Here is a 16,009-nt window from a genome sequence, read left to right as displayed (position 1 = left end):
GAACTCTCTCTCACACACAGTCAACGGTGCTGTTATATTATATACTATTTACTCTACTGCCTGACCAAGCCACTACCCACTCTATATTTGTAAATACAGTGTAAATACAGTCCATGCATACTACCTTTTCTATTACTTGTTATTTTTGACTTGACTCTTTTATTGTTAATATTGATTTTGATTAATGTACTGCATGGCTAGCACATACTCATTTTGCTGCACCTTTTATACCTGCTGTAATCTATATGAGTCGAATACAATTTGATTTGATTTTAAAGGGGGATCATTTTAATCTGAGAAGCAAGATTATTTTATGTTAAAATGCGCTCTCTTTCTGAATATTGTGGTAAGGTAAACAAATAACTAGTGTGCTGACGTAATTTCCTGTGGATGGAGGGGAACGAGGCGGTAGATGAACAGGCTAAACAAGCACTTAGTAGTGGGGATGTTGATGTTGATGTTGAAGTGTCAATGAGCAAGGCAGAGGCAAAAAGACTGATATATACAGTGATGGTGCAGAGATGGCAGGAGCAGTAGAATATAAATAATAAGAGAAGGCATTTATTTCAAGTACAGAGGAAAGTCGGGGAGGGGAGGATGGCAGGAAGGGACAGAAGAGAGGAGGCTATTTTTACAAGATTAAGGGTGGGACACAGCCCGTTGAATAAGAAATTAAACGTGATAGGAAAGCATCCATGAGGAAAGTGTGATTATTGTCAGGAAATAGAGACTGTGGAGCATGTATTGCTACAGTGTGGGCAGGATCAGAGGGAAAGAGAGAGGATGAGATTTAGTATGAGGGAGAAGCAGATACAGGAAATTAATTTAAAGAGTATATAGAGTAGAGCGTCATTAGATATAGTCTCAAATATGTTGTTAACTTTTTTAAGAGAAACGGGGTTGGCAGGTAGGATTTTAGTTTATCCCTGTCTCTGGCCCACACTCCAATACGGTAGGTGGCGGTAACGCACCATAACGTTGGATGCCAATCGCCGATAAACCCCACTGAAGAAGAAGAAGAAGTAATTTCCTGTGTTGAAAGCAAGTGGTACGGAAATGACGTTCCTACAATTTTCAAATCTTCGAGCGCTTTTCAATGGTTTTATCATTGAGTAAAATATACGGTAAGGATGCGTTGTTTTATTGCCAAGTTAGCTAGCTAATTGGCTGTCAGAATAATTACCTATTAAGTATTGTTTTATTCTGTGGGTGTGGCGGTGTAAATGAGAGTTAGCTACCGAACTACTCCCTGCTGCTGCTGATGATGATAGTTAGCTAACGTTAGCTAATTTAGCGGGCAAACTCCACTCCATCGTGAAGAAAGCTAGCTTGCTAGCTAACAATTCCGGAGCTGTAGCCAAGATACTCAAAGAAATGAGTCACTAACGTTAGCGAGCTTATTTAGTTGTGTAGCAGCTAGATAACATATACCTAACGTTAGGACTATCAATATATACTTAACAAATATAAACGCAACATGTTAAGTGTTGGTCCCATGTTTCATGAGCTGAAATAAAATATCGCAGAAATGTTCCACACCCACAAAAGCTTATTTCTCTCACCTTTTGTGCACAAATTTGTTTACATCCCTGTCACAGAGTGTTTCTCCTTTTTGCTTTCGATAATCCCCCATCCACCTGACAGGTATCGCATATCAAGAAAGCTGATTAAACAGCATGATTATTACACAGGTGCACCTTCTGTTGGGGACAATAAAAGGCCACTTTTGTCTCAAGTTTTGAGAGAGCGTGCAATTGGTAAGCTGACTGCAGGAATGTCCACCAGAACTGTTGTGAGATAATTGAATGTTCATCTCTCTACCATAAGCCATCTCACAACCACAGACCACGTGTTTGGCGTCGTGTGGGTGAGCGGTTTCCCATGGAGGCGGTGGGGTTATGGTATGGGCAGGCATAAGCTACGGAAAACAAACAATTGCATTTTATTGACAGCAATTTGAATGTACAGCGATACCGTGACGTGATGCTGAGGCCCATTGTTGTGCCATTCATCTGTCGCCATCACCTCATGTTTCAGCATGATAATGCACAGCCCCATGTCTCAAGGATCTGTACATGGCCTGCATACTCACCAGACATGTCACCCATTGAGCATGTTTGGGATGCTCTGGATCTATGTGTACAACAGCATGTTCCAGTTCCAATATCCAGCAACTTAGCACAGCCATTGAAGAGGAGTGGGACAACATTCCACAGGCCACAATCAACAGCCTGATCAACTCTATGGGAAGGAGATGTGTCGCTCTGCATGAGGCAAATGGTGGTCACACCAGATACTGACTGGTTTTTAAGGTATCTGTGACCAACAGATGCATATCTGTATTCCCAGTCATGTGAAATCCATAGATTAGGGCCTAATGAATTTATTTCAATTGACTGATTTCCTTATATGAACTGTAACCCTGTAAAATTGTGTAAATTGTTGCATGTTGCGTTTTATATTTTTGTTCAGTATATTTATAAAAAATACAAATAAATTATTGTAACACAGTATCGTTATGATGGCATCGAAAATTACTAAATGCGGACAGAGTAAGTTGAAGTTATTCGTTTCCTACACCTCAGTTCCACCTCAAGCCCCCTTTCAAATAGCAGTGTTTTCGGTGTTTATCTTGTCATTCGGCAGAATTGTAACTAGCAAGAATCTGGATCGCCTTCATTTGACCTTTCTTCTATTTATATGCAATTTAGCAGGTGTGTGACCTGATGGCAGTGCTGCAGAAATGAAGAGAGCGGCCAATAAATACGAATTCAAAGAGACATCCATACCGTCAGACTTCAATTTCGTTCCAGCTATTTCTAAGCCTCACAATAAGAACGTACCAAGGTAACTTTCATTTAACAAAGGAGAGATAACTAAGGCTATCTAAGTGTATGGGCATTTTAAGACCAACTACCTTTCTCCTCTTTTTTCCAGAAATCATTTTGTAGCCAAAATGCATAAAGGGTAAGATTTCTCTTTCCCATTTTAAAAAGTTGGGAGAAATACATTTGCTAATAAAAAATGATCATAGCATTCTGTCTTTTGATAGAGCTTCCACCAGACATGGACAGCAGCAGTCAGAACTGAAGGGCCAGAATAAACTTTTAGGGGAAGCCAATGAGGAACTGCAGAAAAAAATTACAGAAACACAGGTAAGTTCGTTAAAGGGATGATTCACTCCTTTCCAAACATATGTGAGCATAACACTGCACTAGGTTCTCTCTATGGGCTGTTGAATGGAACGTCTTGAGAAGAGTTCAATGTTAGCCCTGAACAGAAGAGAGAACTAGTGCAGTCATTTCATTTCATTTCATTTTGCAGCAAAAAGTTGCCCAGCTGGAGCAACAATACAGTGACCTCCAGGGAACCAATGCAGACATCCAGAAACATCTGAAGGACTGCCATGCGCTACTAGTCGCTGGAAATATTGATCCAGGTAATCATTACATCCTGACTAGACCGGCCACGTTACGTTCGTAGCCAGGTGTTAAAATTGAACTTGGTTCTATTTGAGACGGTTGACGACATGCAAGTCCCGCCTCTACATCTACTCATTGGTTTTCACGAGCATACTAACCCACCTGGGTGATTTGAAATATTAACAAGGCGATATTAATCAAAGAAAACAAATTAAGTTTCCCTTTTTATCTTTGGATTAATTGTCGGGAGTAGAAAACACACAATTTTGTATGGGTTCAAATTCTACAAAAAAAAGGACCATATGCATTTCAGGTAAAATAACAATCCAGTGTTTATCTCCCAGGACAAATTATCTAGCAACAGCAAGTTAGCTAAATGTCCATGAATGTTTCATGTGTGTTTTGACCTGTCCCCAAATTAATATAGCTGGTTCATAGCTGGTATTGTAATGTGTGTGTCATGAACGCGTCTGGTGGGGATAGACAAAATCAACATGCAAACGACAGCGCATGCATGGGCCGGTTTAGTCAAGGTGTTAAGACTACAGGAATTTGTTCTCAGGTGAAAGCTATGAACAACTTACAATTGTTTATTTGGATAGTTTGGTTAGCTTTATAAAGATTGTTACTTTAACCATTTTTGGTCTCTGTTTTGGGAGAGGGAATTGGAGAAACTGCACTGCAAAATGAGGATCAACAGCGAGAGGTGGTGGTAAGGACTTTCACTTGTTTTTTCAATATTGTTTAACAGTCTTATTACTTAGGGGGCTTTAACACCAAATTAGTTTGGTGCAGTTTTTCTGCTGCGTTTACCCCCCTTAGTTCGGTTAGTTTGGACTGGTGTGAACACTATCCGCACTCTGGAGCGCACTAAACAACGCACCGTGGTTCACTCAAAAAGGGTGGTCCGATTCAATTCGTACTGTGGGGCTGTTCGCTGCAGGTGAGAACACAGTTCGGACCAAACATAGGAAAAGAACCAGTCGTGCAGTATTATTGGTTGTTTGACTGCGAGCATGATGAAATGCACGCAGCGTCATAACTTGATATCTCTGAAATGTTTTGTTAGTAGCAGCGCCTTTGAGTGCATCCAATGCAGATTAAGGGAGACGGGGGGGCTGTGCCGGGGATATAGGCTACTGAATATAGCCTATTCACATTGTAGTTAGAGCGGCTATTGCGATGTTTCCTCCAGCATGCTGTTTGAAGACCAAAATGAAAGTAATATGAAGATTGGGACACACAAGTGAGCTTCATGATAATCATAGATGGATTTAACATGAGCATTTTTGTCCAATAAACAAATTACTTGCATGGACACGTGGTTTTGTTTAGGGATTTTAGTTTGTTTGACATTTGGCATTGTGAAACCAACCGGACCAAAAAATAATAAAACATACAATGTAACAAATAATCAAACTCTGATTCGAACGATAGCTCAAAACTGTGTGTGAAAATGCCCTTAGACTCAAATGTTACTGAGGTCCTTGTTTGCAGGAATCTGGCTTTGTAATTGTATGTAGGTATTTTTTTGTTGATGTATACGTCATTTTTTTATCTCCAATGATGCAGAATGTATCCCGAGATCTGTTAAGTGAACTGCGGACATTTGGTGACATGGCAACAGAACAAAGTGCACAACTAACAGTAAGTTCATTATGTTTGATTGACATAAAAGCAGAAGTAATCCTGTGTGTATACCCGATGGGCAAGTGCCTTTGAGAGCTTAATGTCAACCCCTGGTAAGTCTGTTCTATCTAGAGCTCGTTTGAAATGGGAATTGTTTGTTAATTTCCAGGAAGTTCAAAAGACCATGAAGGATCTCACGGAGGCTCGGGAGCATCTCGTGCAGGAGAGGGAGAATTTCTCCTTGGAAGTTGAAGAAATGGAGAAGGCTGTTGAGGATGCAGAGCAGCTTTTATTGGAGTAGAAACTGTGTGCGCTTGCTTTTATTGCTTTTAATGTAAATGTAATTATAAAATGTTTTGTATATTTCACCTAACTTAAGTTAAATTGTTAATACTTGCAAACAGTTGTTTTCACTCAGTCTTATTTTATTTGTCTGGAAGACTGCAAATTTAAAAGCAGTTGGATTGACAAGTGTTATTTTTGCCTAGATACCAGGGTTTCTAAACCTGTACTGTACTGTCTTTTAAACCAGTCTGTGAAAAGTTCCAAGCTCCACCGCCGGGGGAAGTAGTTTGGTGGTTGGGGTGCTGCGATTTTTTTCGCGAGGGGTGGGAAAGTGGCGCGACAATTAATTAACCACCAGCTGCCTTAACTTCACAAGCAATAATATGTGGAGTGCGAGGGAGCAGTGCTCCTTCACTTTTTTCCAATTTGAAAATACACTAATTATGATCAATTCTAAATAAATTTTTACCACAGAAATTCCATGAAAAAAGATAACGACAAACCAAATAAATATGTAGGCTACAGCAGCCTAGAGGTAGGTAAATCGTGGTTTCTTCCCTGTATTCTCTGGCGAATGATGAACTGTAGGCTACATGTGTGCACTGCAGAGACCAATTAGAGGTTTGACAACGTCAGAACGTTGAGAGAATAAATGCTGTCTGCCTTGATGTTTATAAAATTCCAGCGACCTGCTCTTGCGCAGTGGAACCCAGAACGATGTGTGACCACTTGGTTACAGCGACACCATAAACCAGTGGCCACCGTAAAGGCCAAGAGCCTGACCCTCTCTGGAAGTTGTTGTAGGATCTTTAGCCTATATTGACTATTGATTGAGACTCAGGGCCCGAACATGCTGATCACACCGCGTGCGCTTGTTGATTTTGTCCACCCACGCCAGACACGATCAGGACACTCAGGTTGAAATATCAAAACGAACTCAGAACCAACTATATTAATTTGGGGACTGGTCGAAAACCATTAAACATGTATTGCAATTTAGCTTGCTGTTGCTAGCTAGTTTGTCCTGGGATACAAACATTGGGTTGTTATTTTACCTGAAATGCATAAGGCCCTCTACTCCGACTAATCCAGATAAAAGGGTAAACCGAGTTCGTTTCTAGTAGTCTCTCCTCCTTCAGGCTTCTTTTTCTACTTATTTGGACTTTACATGGCGGTTGGCAACCAACTTTAAGGTTCATTACCACCGACTGGACTGGAGTGTGGACCTCAACTCGTCTTTCAATCACCCACTTGGGTATAGGCTCTTAAAACCAATGAGGAGATGGGAGAGGCGGGACTTAAAGCGCGTAATGCGTCACAAATAGAACCAGGGCTACGCATACGCTCGTTGATGTGCACGAGCAGTGTGGGTGCAATGATTGAATAACATTTATGTGTACATTTATTTTGCAACGCTCGCGCACGCGGCGTGGTCAGCATGGGTAGGCTATGTCAGGGTGGTTAATTGGAAATGTGAATTGGGCCAAGTTGGAGGTAGTAATGCATTTAGGTTATAGTATGAGATGCATGAATACACCACACCAAAAGCTTGATTTTATGGCTGTTTTAAAACACATTTTCTTCAATTCTACATAGTAATGACTTATTTTCACTACTAGATCAATTGATTTGATGATTAAATCTATGCAAATAAATTATATGAATTGATAGTTTAACCCTCTGTATATTGTAACCATGTGTTCAAGCTAATCAAATCAACATTTATTTAGCGCTGGCCTTTTAGAACCAGGAAGGGGCTCCAATCGTTTAAAATAACTCAAGATCTATTGCCTTTGCCTAATAGTCATACTCATCACTTATTATTATTATTACAAATAGATTATCACTTTTCACAATGGTGCTCGTTTAGTAAAGTTAGATCAAAGCTGAATCAATGTCTTGCAAGATCACATAACGATTCATTAGTGTTTTGTATAACAGAACCGAATAGCATAGCAGCCCTATAACATTACTGTTACACCAAAAACATATATTTTCTAATGAGATTTTAGGATGGTTAGCTGAAGCTGAATAGTAAAAAAGAATATATATATATACCATTCGCCAAAACTCAGAGCCACAATGCAGGATATACTGCATGCTTTGATTGAAACAAAATACAAGAAAGGCTAATAATTAACATAATCTGCTCTAATTAGCTCACAAAACAGTAATTCAAAAAGATTGAAATGCATAGGCTATTCCCATGAAACTGATTGAGATCAATTAAATGATTGGCATGCAGATGATATTTCACCTGTAAAAGGTGAATAATTATCATTCACGATTGACAGTGACCATGGCCTATTTTGAAATGAGGTATGCCTAACTTGGTGATTGAGGGTATTAAAAATACAACATTTTCTTCTTGAGACAAAATGTGTGGGCATAGGCAAACGTTGCAATTGGAGGATGCATTTTATGCATATTTTATAACAGGGCTCTCCAACCCTGTTCCTGGAAAGCTACAAGGATGGTACAGGATGTACATTTTCATGCCAACCCTAATCTAGCGCACCCGATTCTAATAATTAGCTGGTTTATAAAATGAATTGGGTTAGTTACAACTGGGGTTGGAGTGAAACCCTACAGGATGGTCTTTCGGTACAAACTTTGAGGAAATGATGACATCATTTACATATTTTTTGCGCTCCCTCATCTAAAAAATTTGCACTATACCACTGCAAGTAAGATCTGTGGTAGGTCTGTAGCTGGTGGTGTCTGTCTGTATGCTGCATGTGTTCTCTACTGGCTTCATCCATCAGAGCAGAAGCCAAAACAATTATTTATTTATATATATATATATATACACTACCAGTCAAAAGTTTGGACGCCTACTCATTCAAGGGTTTTTCTTTATTTTTGCTATTTTTTACATTGTAGAATAATAGTGAAGACATCAAAACTATGAAATAACACACACGGAATCATGTAGTAACCAAAGAAGTGTTAAACAAATCAAAATATATTTTATATTTGAGATTCTTCAAATCACCACCCTTTGCCTTGATGACAGCTTTGCACACTCTTGGAATTATCTCAACCAGCTTCACCTGGAATGCTTTTCCAACAGTCTTGAAGGAGTTCCAACATATGCTGAGCACTTGTTGGCTGCTTTTTGTATATGTATATTTTTTAATTCAGATTTTTCAGGGGGTGCTGCAGCACCCTCAGCACCCCTACTTCCTGTGGCTATGCCTAGGTTACTTCTAAATTATCAAAGTGAATACATACTGCAATTCCAACCACAACATCTTAGTTTTGATTTTAAGTCTCAAAATACAACAACTTGCCTAGCTAAAGGGTAAATGTTTGTTTTTGACTGTTATTAATTATATTTGAGGGTCCACGGGTCATGGAAAATACTAACATTATTTCCAATAAACAATGAGCAACCCTGCTGTAAATCAAGCGCATGGTGGAGTTGTGCCTACAAAAAGACGCCATTGCTATTTCTCTCTATTGAATGTTGAGATTGCCAAAAGGCCAGTCTCTTTGGCGATGACAAGGAGTGGAATGTTAGCTGAATAGACATGGTACTCAGGTTAGTGTTTTTTAGCTTTTAGAAACAATGAATTCAAATTGAAACGTTCATTCATTTTCATTCATTCTTATATATTAAATATTTCAATTTATCACATTATATAATTCAGGTCAGTTGCTATTCTTGTTTTGCACAACTTTTATTTTGAAAAACATCAGGAAGAAACGCTGCCTACCGGAAGTTAGAGGCGCATCGTTTACACATACTGCTTGGTGCTAGTTTGTTTCACACTACTCTCAGATTGACTAACTACACTCACCCATCTTTGTCGGGATGAACTAAAGTAAGAAACCATACATGCTTTTACTCTTTTGTTATAAATAATCCCTGTGTTATGACTGTTAGCAGAACATACTGCAACAACTAAATAGATTGCCCCTCCTAGCCTTGCTAGCTTAGCTTGCCATTGGCATTGCTAGCAATGTGTACATGTAACATTAGCTACCCACTGTGAAAAAAAAAAAAAGATCTGAATGTGTTGCGCATAGGATGCTAGATTATATTGACAAGACAGTCAAATGACCGCTCTAACAATGGAAATACATGGCCTCAGAAAGGAGGCGAGATCAGGTAGGACTATTCTAGCCAATTAAAGGGCAGATACGCGCCATAGAGATAGATAAGACTCATCTTTGTATCTGTGCCATCATAGCGTCTGTGACAACATGGGAAGCGCCACTGAAGCCATCTCCAATTTAAAGTAGTCCATTTTCTTCTTCATTGGCTGATTGCTCTCAACTCAAGGCAATCCCCACCCAGTTGACTACTTTAAAATGGTGGAAGCCCTTAATGGGAATGTCCATGCTAAAACGGGTTATATCCATGATGACTCTGACAAGACACAACTCCAATATAAAGTAGTTTTTTCAAAGTTGCCGAAATGCCACGTGTGTCCACTTATATCAGTGCATTCATAACAACCTAACCATTACGAAACTTCGATTCCATTTGCAATTATATTTTGGTTGACCAAATTCGACACTCACTGACCTCTATACAAAAATTCCTCACTTTGTGGGCTTATTTTTGTGGACAGATTTATGGTGGAGTAAAACTCTCGCTTCGCCTGTTCCTCTCTGGTGCTACTGGTTTCTAGCTACCTGGGATGTGTTATGAAGGCAAACGTGCCTTCTAGCCTAACTCTCGAGAACCCAAGGGGGTTTACAGCCAGTCCCCGTCTTGGGTTCTCAGCTGAAGGTATGGATCACAGCTGGCTCCATGTGAACTACAATCCCGACACTCTGTTTTAATATTTAGAAACCTTAATTGTCGCTTGCGAGACGTTTTTGGAAAAATAAATAAATAAATGTGGGTGTGGATCAGAAAACCAGTCAGTATCTGGTATGACCACCATTTGCCTCATGCAGCGCGACACATCTCCATCGCATAGAGTTGATCAGGCTGTTGATTGTGGCCTGTGGAATGTTGTCAGCTCATCTTCAATGGCTGTGCAAAGTTGCTGGATATTGGCGGAAACTGGAACACGCTGTCGTACACATCAATCCAGAGCATCCCAAACATGCTCAATGGGTGACATGTCTGGTGAGTATGCAGGCCATGGAAGAACTGGGACATTTTCAGCTTCCAGGAATTGTGTACAGATCCTTGTGACATGGGGCCGTGCATTGTCATGATGAAACGTGGTGATGGCGGCGAATGAATAGCATGACAATGGGCCTCAGGATCTCGTCACGGTGTCTCTGTGCATTGAAATTGCCATCGATAAAATGCAATTGTGTTTGTTGTCTGTAGCTTATGCCTGCTTATACCATAACCCAACTGCCACCATGGGGCATTCTGTTCACAACGTTGACATCAGCAAACCGCTCGCCCACACAACGCCATACACATGGTCTGCGGTTGTGATGCCGGTTGGACGTACTGCTAAAGTCTCTAAAAGGACTTGGATGGCGGCTTATGGTAGAGAAATTAACATTCAATTATCTGGCAACAGCTCTGGTGGACATTCCTGCAGTCAGCATACCAATTGCACCCTCCATCAACACTTGAGACATCTGTGGCATTATGTTGTGTGACACAACCTCACATTTTAGTGGCCTTTTATTGTCCCCAGCACAAGGTGCACCTGTGTAATGATCAGGCTGTTTAATCAGCTTCTTGATATGCCACACTTGTCAGGTGGATGGACTATCTTGGCAAAGGATCAATGCTCACTAACAGGAATGTAAACCAATTTGTGCACAAAATGTGAGAGAAATAAGCTTTTTGTGCGTATAAAAAATGTCTGGCATCTTTTATTTCAGCTCATGAAACATGGGACCAACACTTTACATGTTGCATTTATATTTTTGTTCAGTATATATTCTTTAAAAATCAATGGGTAGGCCTGTATATCATTCATTTATAAGTCCAAAAATGGATGTAGCAACTAAGGATTCTAGCTTTAACCAATGTAGGCTATATAGCCTGTGTCAACGTTTTTTAGTTGTATGTGTTTTTCTAAGATGAGTCATGACGGTTTTAGAACAAAGTTTGTTTCATCTGAACGGTCTGGTTTTGCAACGTCTTGTCTCGTGTCGGCAGTTTTTATCTGAAATGTTTTAAATGTGGTTTGTAATTGATGTCTTTGATCCTGCATTGTCATAAAGCAGTGACATCACTTTCTCTCTCCAGCCATTTATTTGAACACCTGCATCTAGGGTGTGAAATGGTGAGGGAGTTCCAATTTCAATATCAGTTCAACCACAAGCTCGGCTTGAAGCCATTATCCTTGTTCCTTGTTGGTTTCCTCATAAATAGAGCTCACCAGCTTGTAGTCCTAAAAAATGGAAATTACATTTACATTTACATTTTAGTCATTTAGCAGACGCTCTTATCCAGAGCGACTTACAGGAGCAATTAGGGTTAAGTGCCTTGCTTAAGGGCACATCGACAGATTTTTCACCTAGTCGGCTCGGGGATTAGAACCAGAGACCTTTCGGTTACTGGCACAACGCTCTTACCCACTAAGCTACCTGCCGAAATGAGTTACCTCTGGTTTGTTCGGCCATTTCTATGGGGGAAATGAATGGGGAAAGAATGCCGAAAATAAGGTCTGAGGTTAACACAGGCTTAGGAGATCTTATACGTTTTGTTCTATGAGATAATATAATTCAGTTAATATGACCTTTAATGAATTCTGAAGCCTTTATGTGCTTGTTTTGATTATATAAATGCTTCAAAATTCACAAAAAGTTATGTTAGCTGATGAAGATTATCTCATAGAACAAAACGTATAAAATGTCCTAAGCCTGTGTTTACCACAGGCCGTATTTTCTGTGTTTACCCAAAACCCCCATTCATTTCCCATAGGCTTTGGCCAACGAGCCATGGCGGAATTGGTGCCTACAAAAATACTCCATTACTATTGCTCTCTATTGCCACCACTACCTAAAAGTGCCCCTTGCTTCCAAGTCTTTGCAAGGAAAACTCTTGAAGGGAGCACTAATTTAACTAGACACCTTTGACGCACCACCCAATGCCTCCAAAATGACCTTATTTGGGCTCATGCTATGAGACGTAAAGAAGGAAGAGTGAAACTCTTGATTTAATGTAATGTAGCTCATCCAGCTTTATTACAAACAGAACATAAATCACAAAAGAATGGGTCTGGCTGTGAGGGTCAGCTCAGTTCTGGTATTTCTATTAGTTCTAGGGGGCTGTGCTAGTGGAAACACAGCTTGGCTATGCTAATTGTGGGGCACTTTTAGTTGGGTGCCCCACACTGTAGTTTGTTTCTTTCAAGTATTAACTCAATAATCCAGTTCTAATGCCTACTTAACAATATGAACATGACCATGAAAATGACCAACAGCTCCCTAGCTAAGAGTTTTTGCTGTTCTGATTGGGAAATTAGGCCTAGTGTTTGAGAGACTGGGTCAGAGAAGAGAAAGTAATAGGGCATAATAATCACATAACACAAATCTTTTTGCCTGCTCTTTCACAAATGTAACCATCTCCAGGTACAAGATGCACTTCAATAACATTGAAGTTGGGTTTTTATTTAAATCTTTGTTAGCCCTATACAATTCAGATTCTTATTCATACACATTTAGTCTAGCCTAACTTTATAAGATAATGTTTCCACAACAGAAATAACCAGAAAGCCGGCTTTTATATTGTGTGAGTGGTTAGCCTACACGGAACCAGGTAGAAGGAACATACATGTTTTTATTGATGCAGACATTGAGACATGAGCCTTGCTCTGTGGCTCCTTTCCCCCTAGGGCCTAGGGCAGTGGGATGGTTCTAGTACATCCATGTGGCTTCTCCTCGCTCTCCACACCATGACATGAGAATCCCTGAATCTGAGGCCCAGGGAGCCCCAGTCAGTCTGTTTGCCAAAGCACAGACGCCTCAGAATTTACTACGGGAGTAAATGATACAGATGGGGGTCTTCCTCCTGGGGTTACACACTATCCAGTTCCCAACACTGCTGCTAGATGAGGGGCTGCTGGATGACCCCATTTCCCCCCCCCTCTAGATAACGTTGTTGGGATGGGAATGGCCAGCCCATTACATCACAGACCAACAGTTGAGAAAACAGAATGGGGTAGGCCTAATTTCTCTTGTGGCAGAACTTCACCTCCTGCTCTCTGAACAGAAGTCTGAATGCTGGGTTTTTGGGTATGCCTGCTTTTGTCTCCACTTCAGTCTCTGAAAGAACTGGAAAGGCAACAACCAGCATCAGTTGAGAAACAAAACATGAGTGGATTCTGCATGCCATTAAATGGATGATGTGTTTTTGTGTTTCTCAGACGGTCAACATTGAATTCTTAAACCCTTAATGTTAATAAGCGGTAGTGATACATAACATGTTGTTTTTACAGTTTAACTTATATCAGCTTTAACTTATCAGCTTAAGAGGAATGCTGATCCCTTTTCTTCTAGAGATGTTTCCCTTATCCGCTCATGTCACTGACATCTATTGTACAGTATTTCTGTTATATAGCCTTCCGAGGTTAAAGAATGCAGAGAATCTCAGAATATTCCACTGATTAGAACTCTACTTTGTAAATGTCATGTTTTTATCAGTGATTCCAGAAACCAGTGGCATGAGGCCAGAGCACAGAGATTATTCTGCTATGGTCTGAGAACCTTTAATACGTTTTAAACACTCCCCCTTGCATGTTTCACATTAATAGAAACAGGCCAGTCATGACGTAATAGATGCCCTAAGGTAGGCTCAGACTTCACAATGGTTTCTATTGTTTAGTCTAATGGAGTATGTTTGTATTTTACTCCTTAAAAAATAGTTTGTTCAAAATGATAGACTTTTATAGTAGAGCAGTCTCAGGCGATAGAATCCACACAGAATTGAGCTGTTTTGAACTATGCCCACAAGGGGGTAGTCATATGCTAACTCAACAAGAGAGAGTTTGTCTAAGCTATGGTAGAATGAGAAACGCCAGTATGATTTCATATTTCGGGGAGGGGAAGGGGGGAGAGAATGATTTGCCTTAGCTTGTAAGTATTTTTGGCAGTGGCATCATCAACCAATAAATATTTATTTTTTCTCATGAACACCAACAAAATAAAAATGTGGATAGAAAAACGTGTTTAGCCCTTAGGTCTTTTATGGAGAAAGGGACTAAAAAAATAATCTGCAAAAGGCATAAGGTCAGAGATATAGTCCTGACTGGTTGTAGGGGCTGTTAACGTGAGCGGAGGGGAGCACACCCTGGCTGGTGGATAGGGAGGGGGGGTTGAAGTTTCCCAGACTCAGATACTGGAGGTACAGTGAGGGGGGAAAAAGTATTTGATCCCCTGCTGATTTTGTACGTTTTCCCACTGACAAAGACATGATCAGTCTATAACTTTAATGTTAGGTTTATTTGAACAGTGTGAGACAGAATAACAACAAAAAACCCCAGAAAAACGCATGTCAAAAATGTTATAAATTGATTTGCATTTTAATGAGGGAAATACGTATTTGACCCCTCTGCAAAACATGACTTAGTACTTGGTGGCAAAACCCTTGTTGGCAATCACAGAGGTCAGACGTTTCTTGTAGTTGGCCACCAGGTTTGCACACATCTCAGGAGGGATTTTGTCCCACTCCTCTTTGCAGATCTTCTCCAAGTCATTAAGGTTTTGAGGCTGACGTTTGGCAGCGTTTGGCAACAAATGTAAATGTAAAATGTAAACTCGAACCTTCAGCTCCCTCCACAGATTTTCTATGGGATCAAGGTCTGGAGACTGGCTAGGCCACTCCAGGACCTTAATGTGCTTCTTCTTGAGCCACTCCTTTGTTGCCTTGGCCGTGTGTTTTGGGTCATTGTCATGCTGGAATACCCATCCACGACCCATTTTCAATGCCCTGGCTGAGGGAAGGAGGTTCTCACCCAAGATTTGACGGTACATGGCCCCGTCCATCGTCCCTTTGATGCGGTGAAGTTGTCCTGTCCCCTTAGCAGAAAAACACCCCCAAAGCATAATGTTTCCACCTCCATGTTTGACGGTGGGGATGGTGTTCTTGGGGTCATAGGCAGCATTCCTCCTCCTCCAAACACGGCGAGTTGAGTTGATGCCAAAGAGCTCAATTTTGGTCTCATCTGACCACAACACTTTCACCCAGTTCTCCTCTGAATCATTCAGATGTTCATTGGCAAACTTCAGACGGGCATGTACAGTGGGGAGAACAAGTATTTGATACACTGCCGATTTTGCAGGTTTTCCTACTTACAAAGCATGTAGAGGTCTGTAATTTGTATCATAGGTACACTTCAACTGTGAGAGACGGAATCTAAAACAAAAATCCAGAAAATCACATTGTATGAATTTTAAGTAATTAATTTGCATTTTATTGCATGACATAAGTATTTGATACATCAGAAAAGCAGAACTTAAAATTTGGTACAGAAACCTTTGTTTGCAATTACAGAGATCATATGTTTCCTGTTTGCAGGTTTGCACACACTGCAGCAGGGATTTTGGCCCACTCCTCCATACAAACCTTCAGGTTTCGGGGCTGTCGCTGGGCAATACGGACTTTCAGCTCCCTCCAAAGATTTTCTATTGGGTTCAGGTCTGGAAACTGGCTAGGCCACTCCAGGACCTTGAGATGCTTCTTACGGAGCCACTCCTTAGTTGCCCTGGCTGTGTGTTTCGGGTCGTTGTCATGCTGGAAG

The 16,009-nt window shown here is 40.6% G+C and overlaps 2 protein-coding genes across 4 annotated transcripts in view; both read left to right on the top strand.

Moving 5' to 3' along the window:
* The first annotated feature begins 1,041 nt into the window (after window positions 1-1,041).
* On the top strand, window positions 1,042-5,457 carry LOC121552767. Of its 3 annotated transcripts, none has more exons than XM_041865798.2 (8): window positions 1,042-1,124; window positions 2,712-2,847; window positions 2,938-2,967; window positions 3,053-3,155; window positions 3,325-3,439; window positions 4,082-4,134; window positions 4,995-5,069; window positions 5,221-5,457. In XM_041865798.2, the coding sequence occupies exons 2-8, from the start codon at window positions 2,744-2,746 to the stop codon at window positions 5,350-5,352; spliced, it is 612 nt and encodes a 203-aa protein (XP_041721732.1). In that variant the 5' UTR covers window positions 1,042-1,124; window positions 2,712-2,743; the 3' UTR covers window positions 5,353-5,457. The 3 variants fall into 3 exon arrangements, with proteins under 3 accessions (XP_041721732.1, XP_041721730.1, XP_041721731.1); XM_041865796.2 differs by having other exon boundaries at window positions 4,079-4,134; XM_041865797.2 differs by having other exon boundaries at window positions 1,043-1,124; window positions 2,715-2,847; window positions 4,079-4,134.
* Window positions 5,458-9,076: 3,619 nt separating this feature from the next.
* LOC121552190 (protein dispatched homolog 1) overlaps window positions 9,077-16,009 on the top strand; it is a 92,156-nt gene continuing 85,223 nt past the window's right edge. Inside the window, exon 1 of the mRNA XM_041864914.1 lies at window positions 9,077-9,163. The gene's annotated coding sequence lies outside the window, so the exon portion shown is untranslated. The remainder of the gene's footprint in view (window positions 9,164-16,009) is intronic.

The sequence above is a fragment of the Coregonus clupeaformis genome, chromosome 36 (assembly GCF_020615455.1).
Source record: "Coregonus clupeaformis isolate EN_2021a chromosome 36, ASM2061545v1, whole genome shotgun sequence".
NCBI lineage: Eukaryota > Metazoa > Chordata > Actinopteri > Salmoniformes > Salmonidae > Coregonus > Coregonus clupeaformis.
Note: the sequence above shows the minus strand (reverse complement) of the source record. Positions and strands in the feature narration are given on the sequence as shown.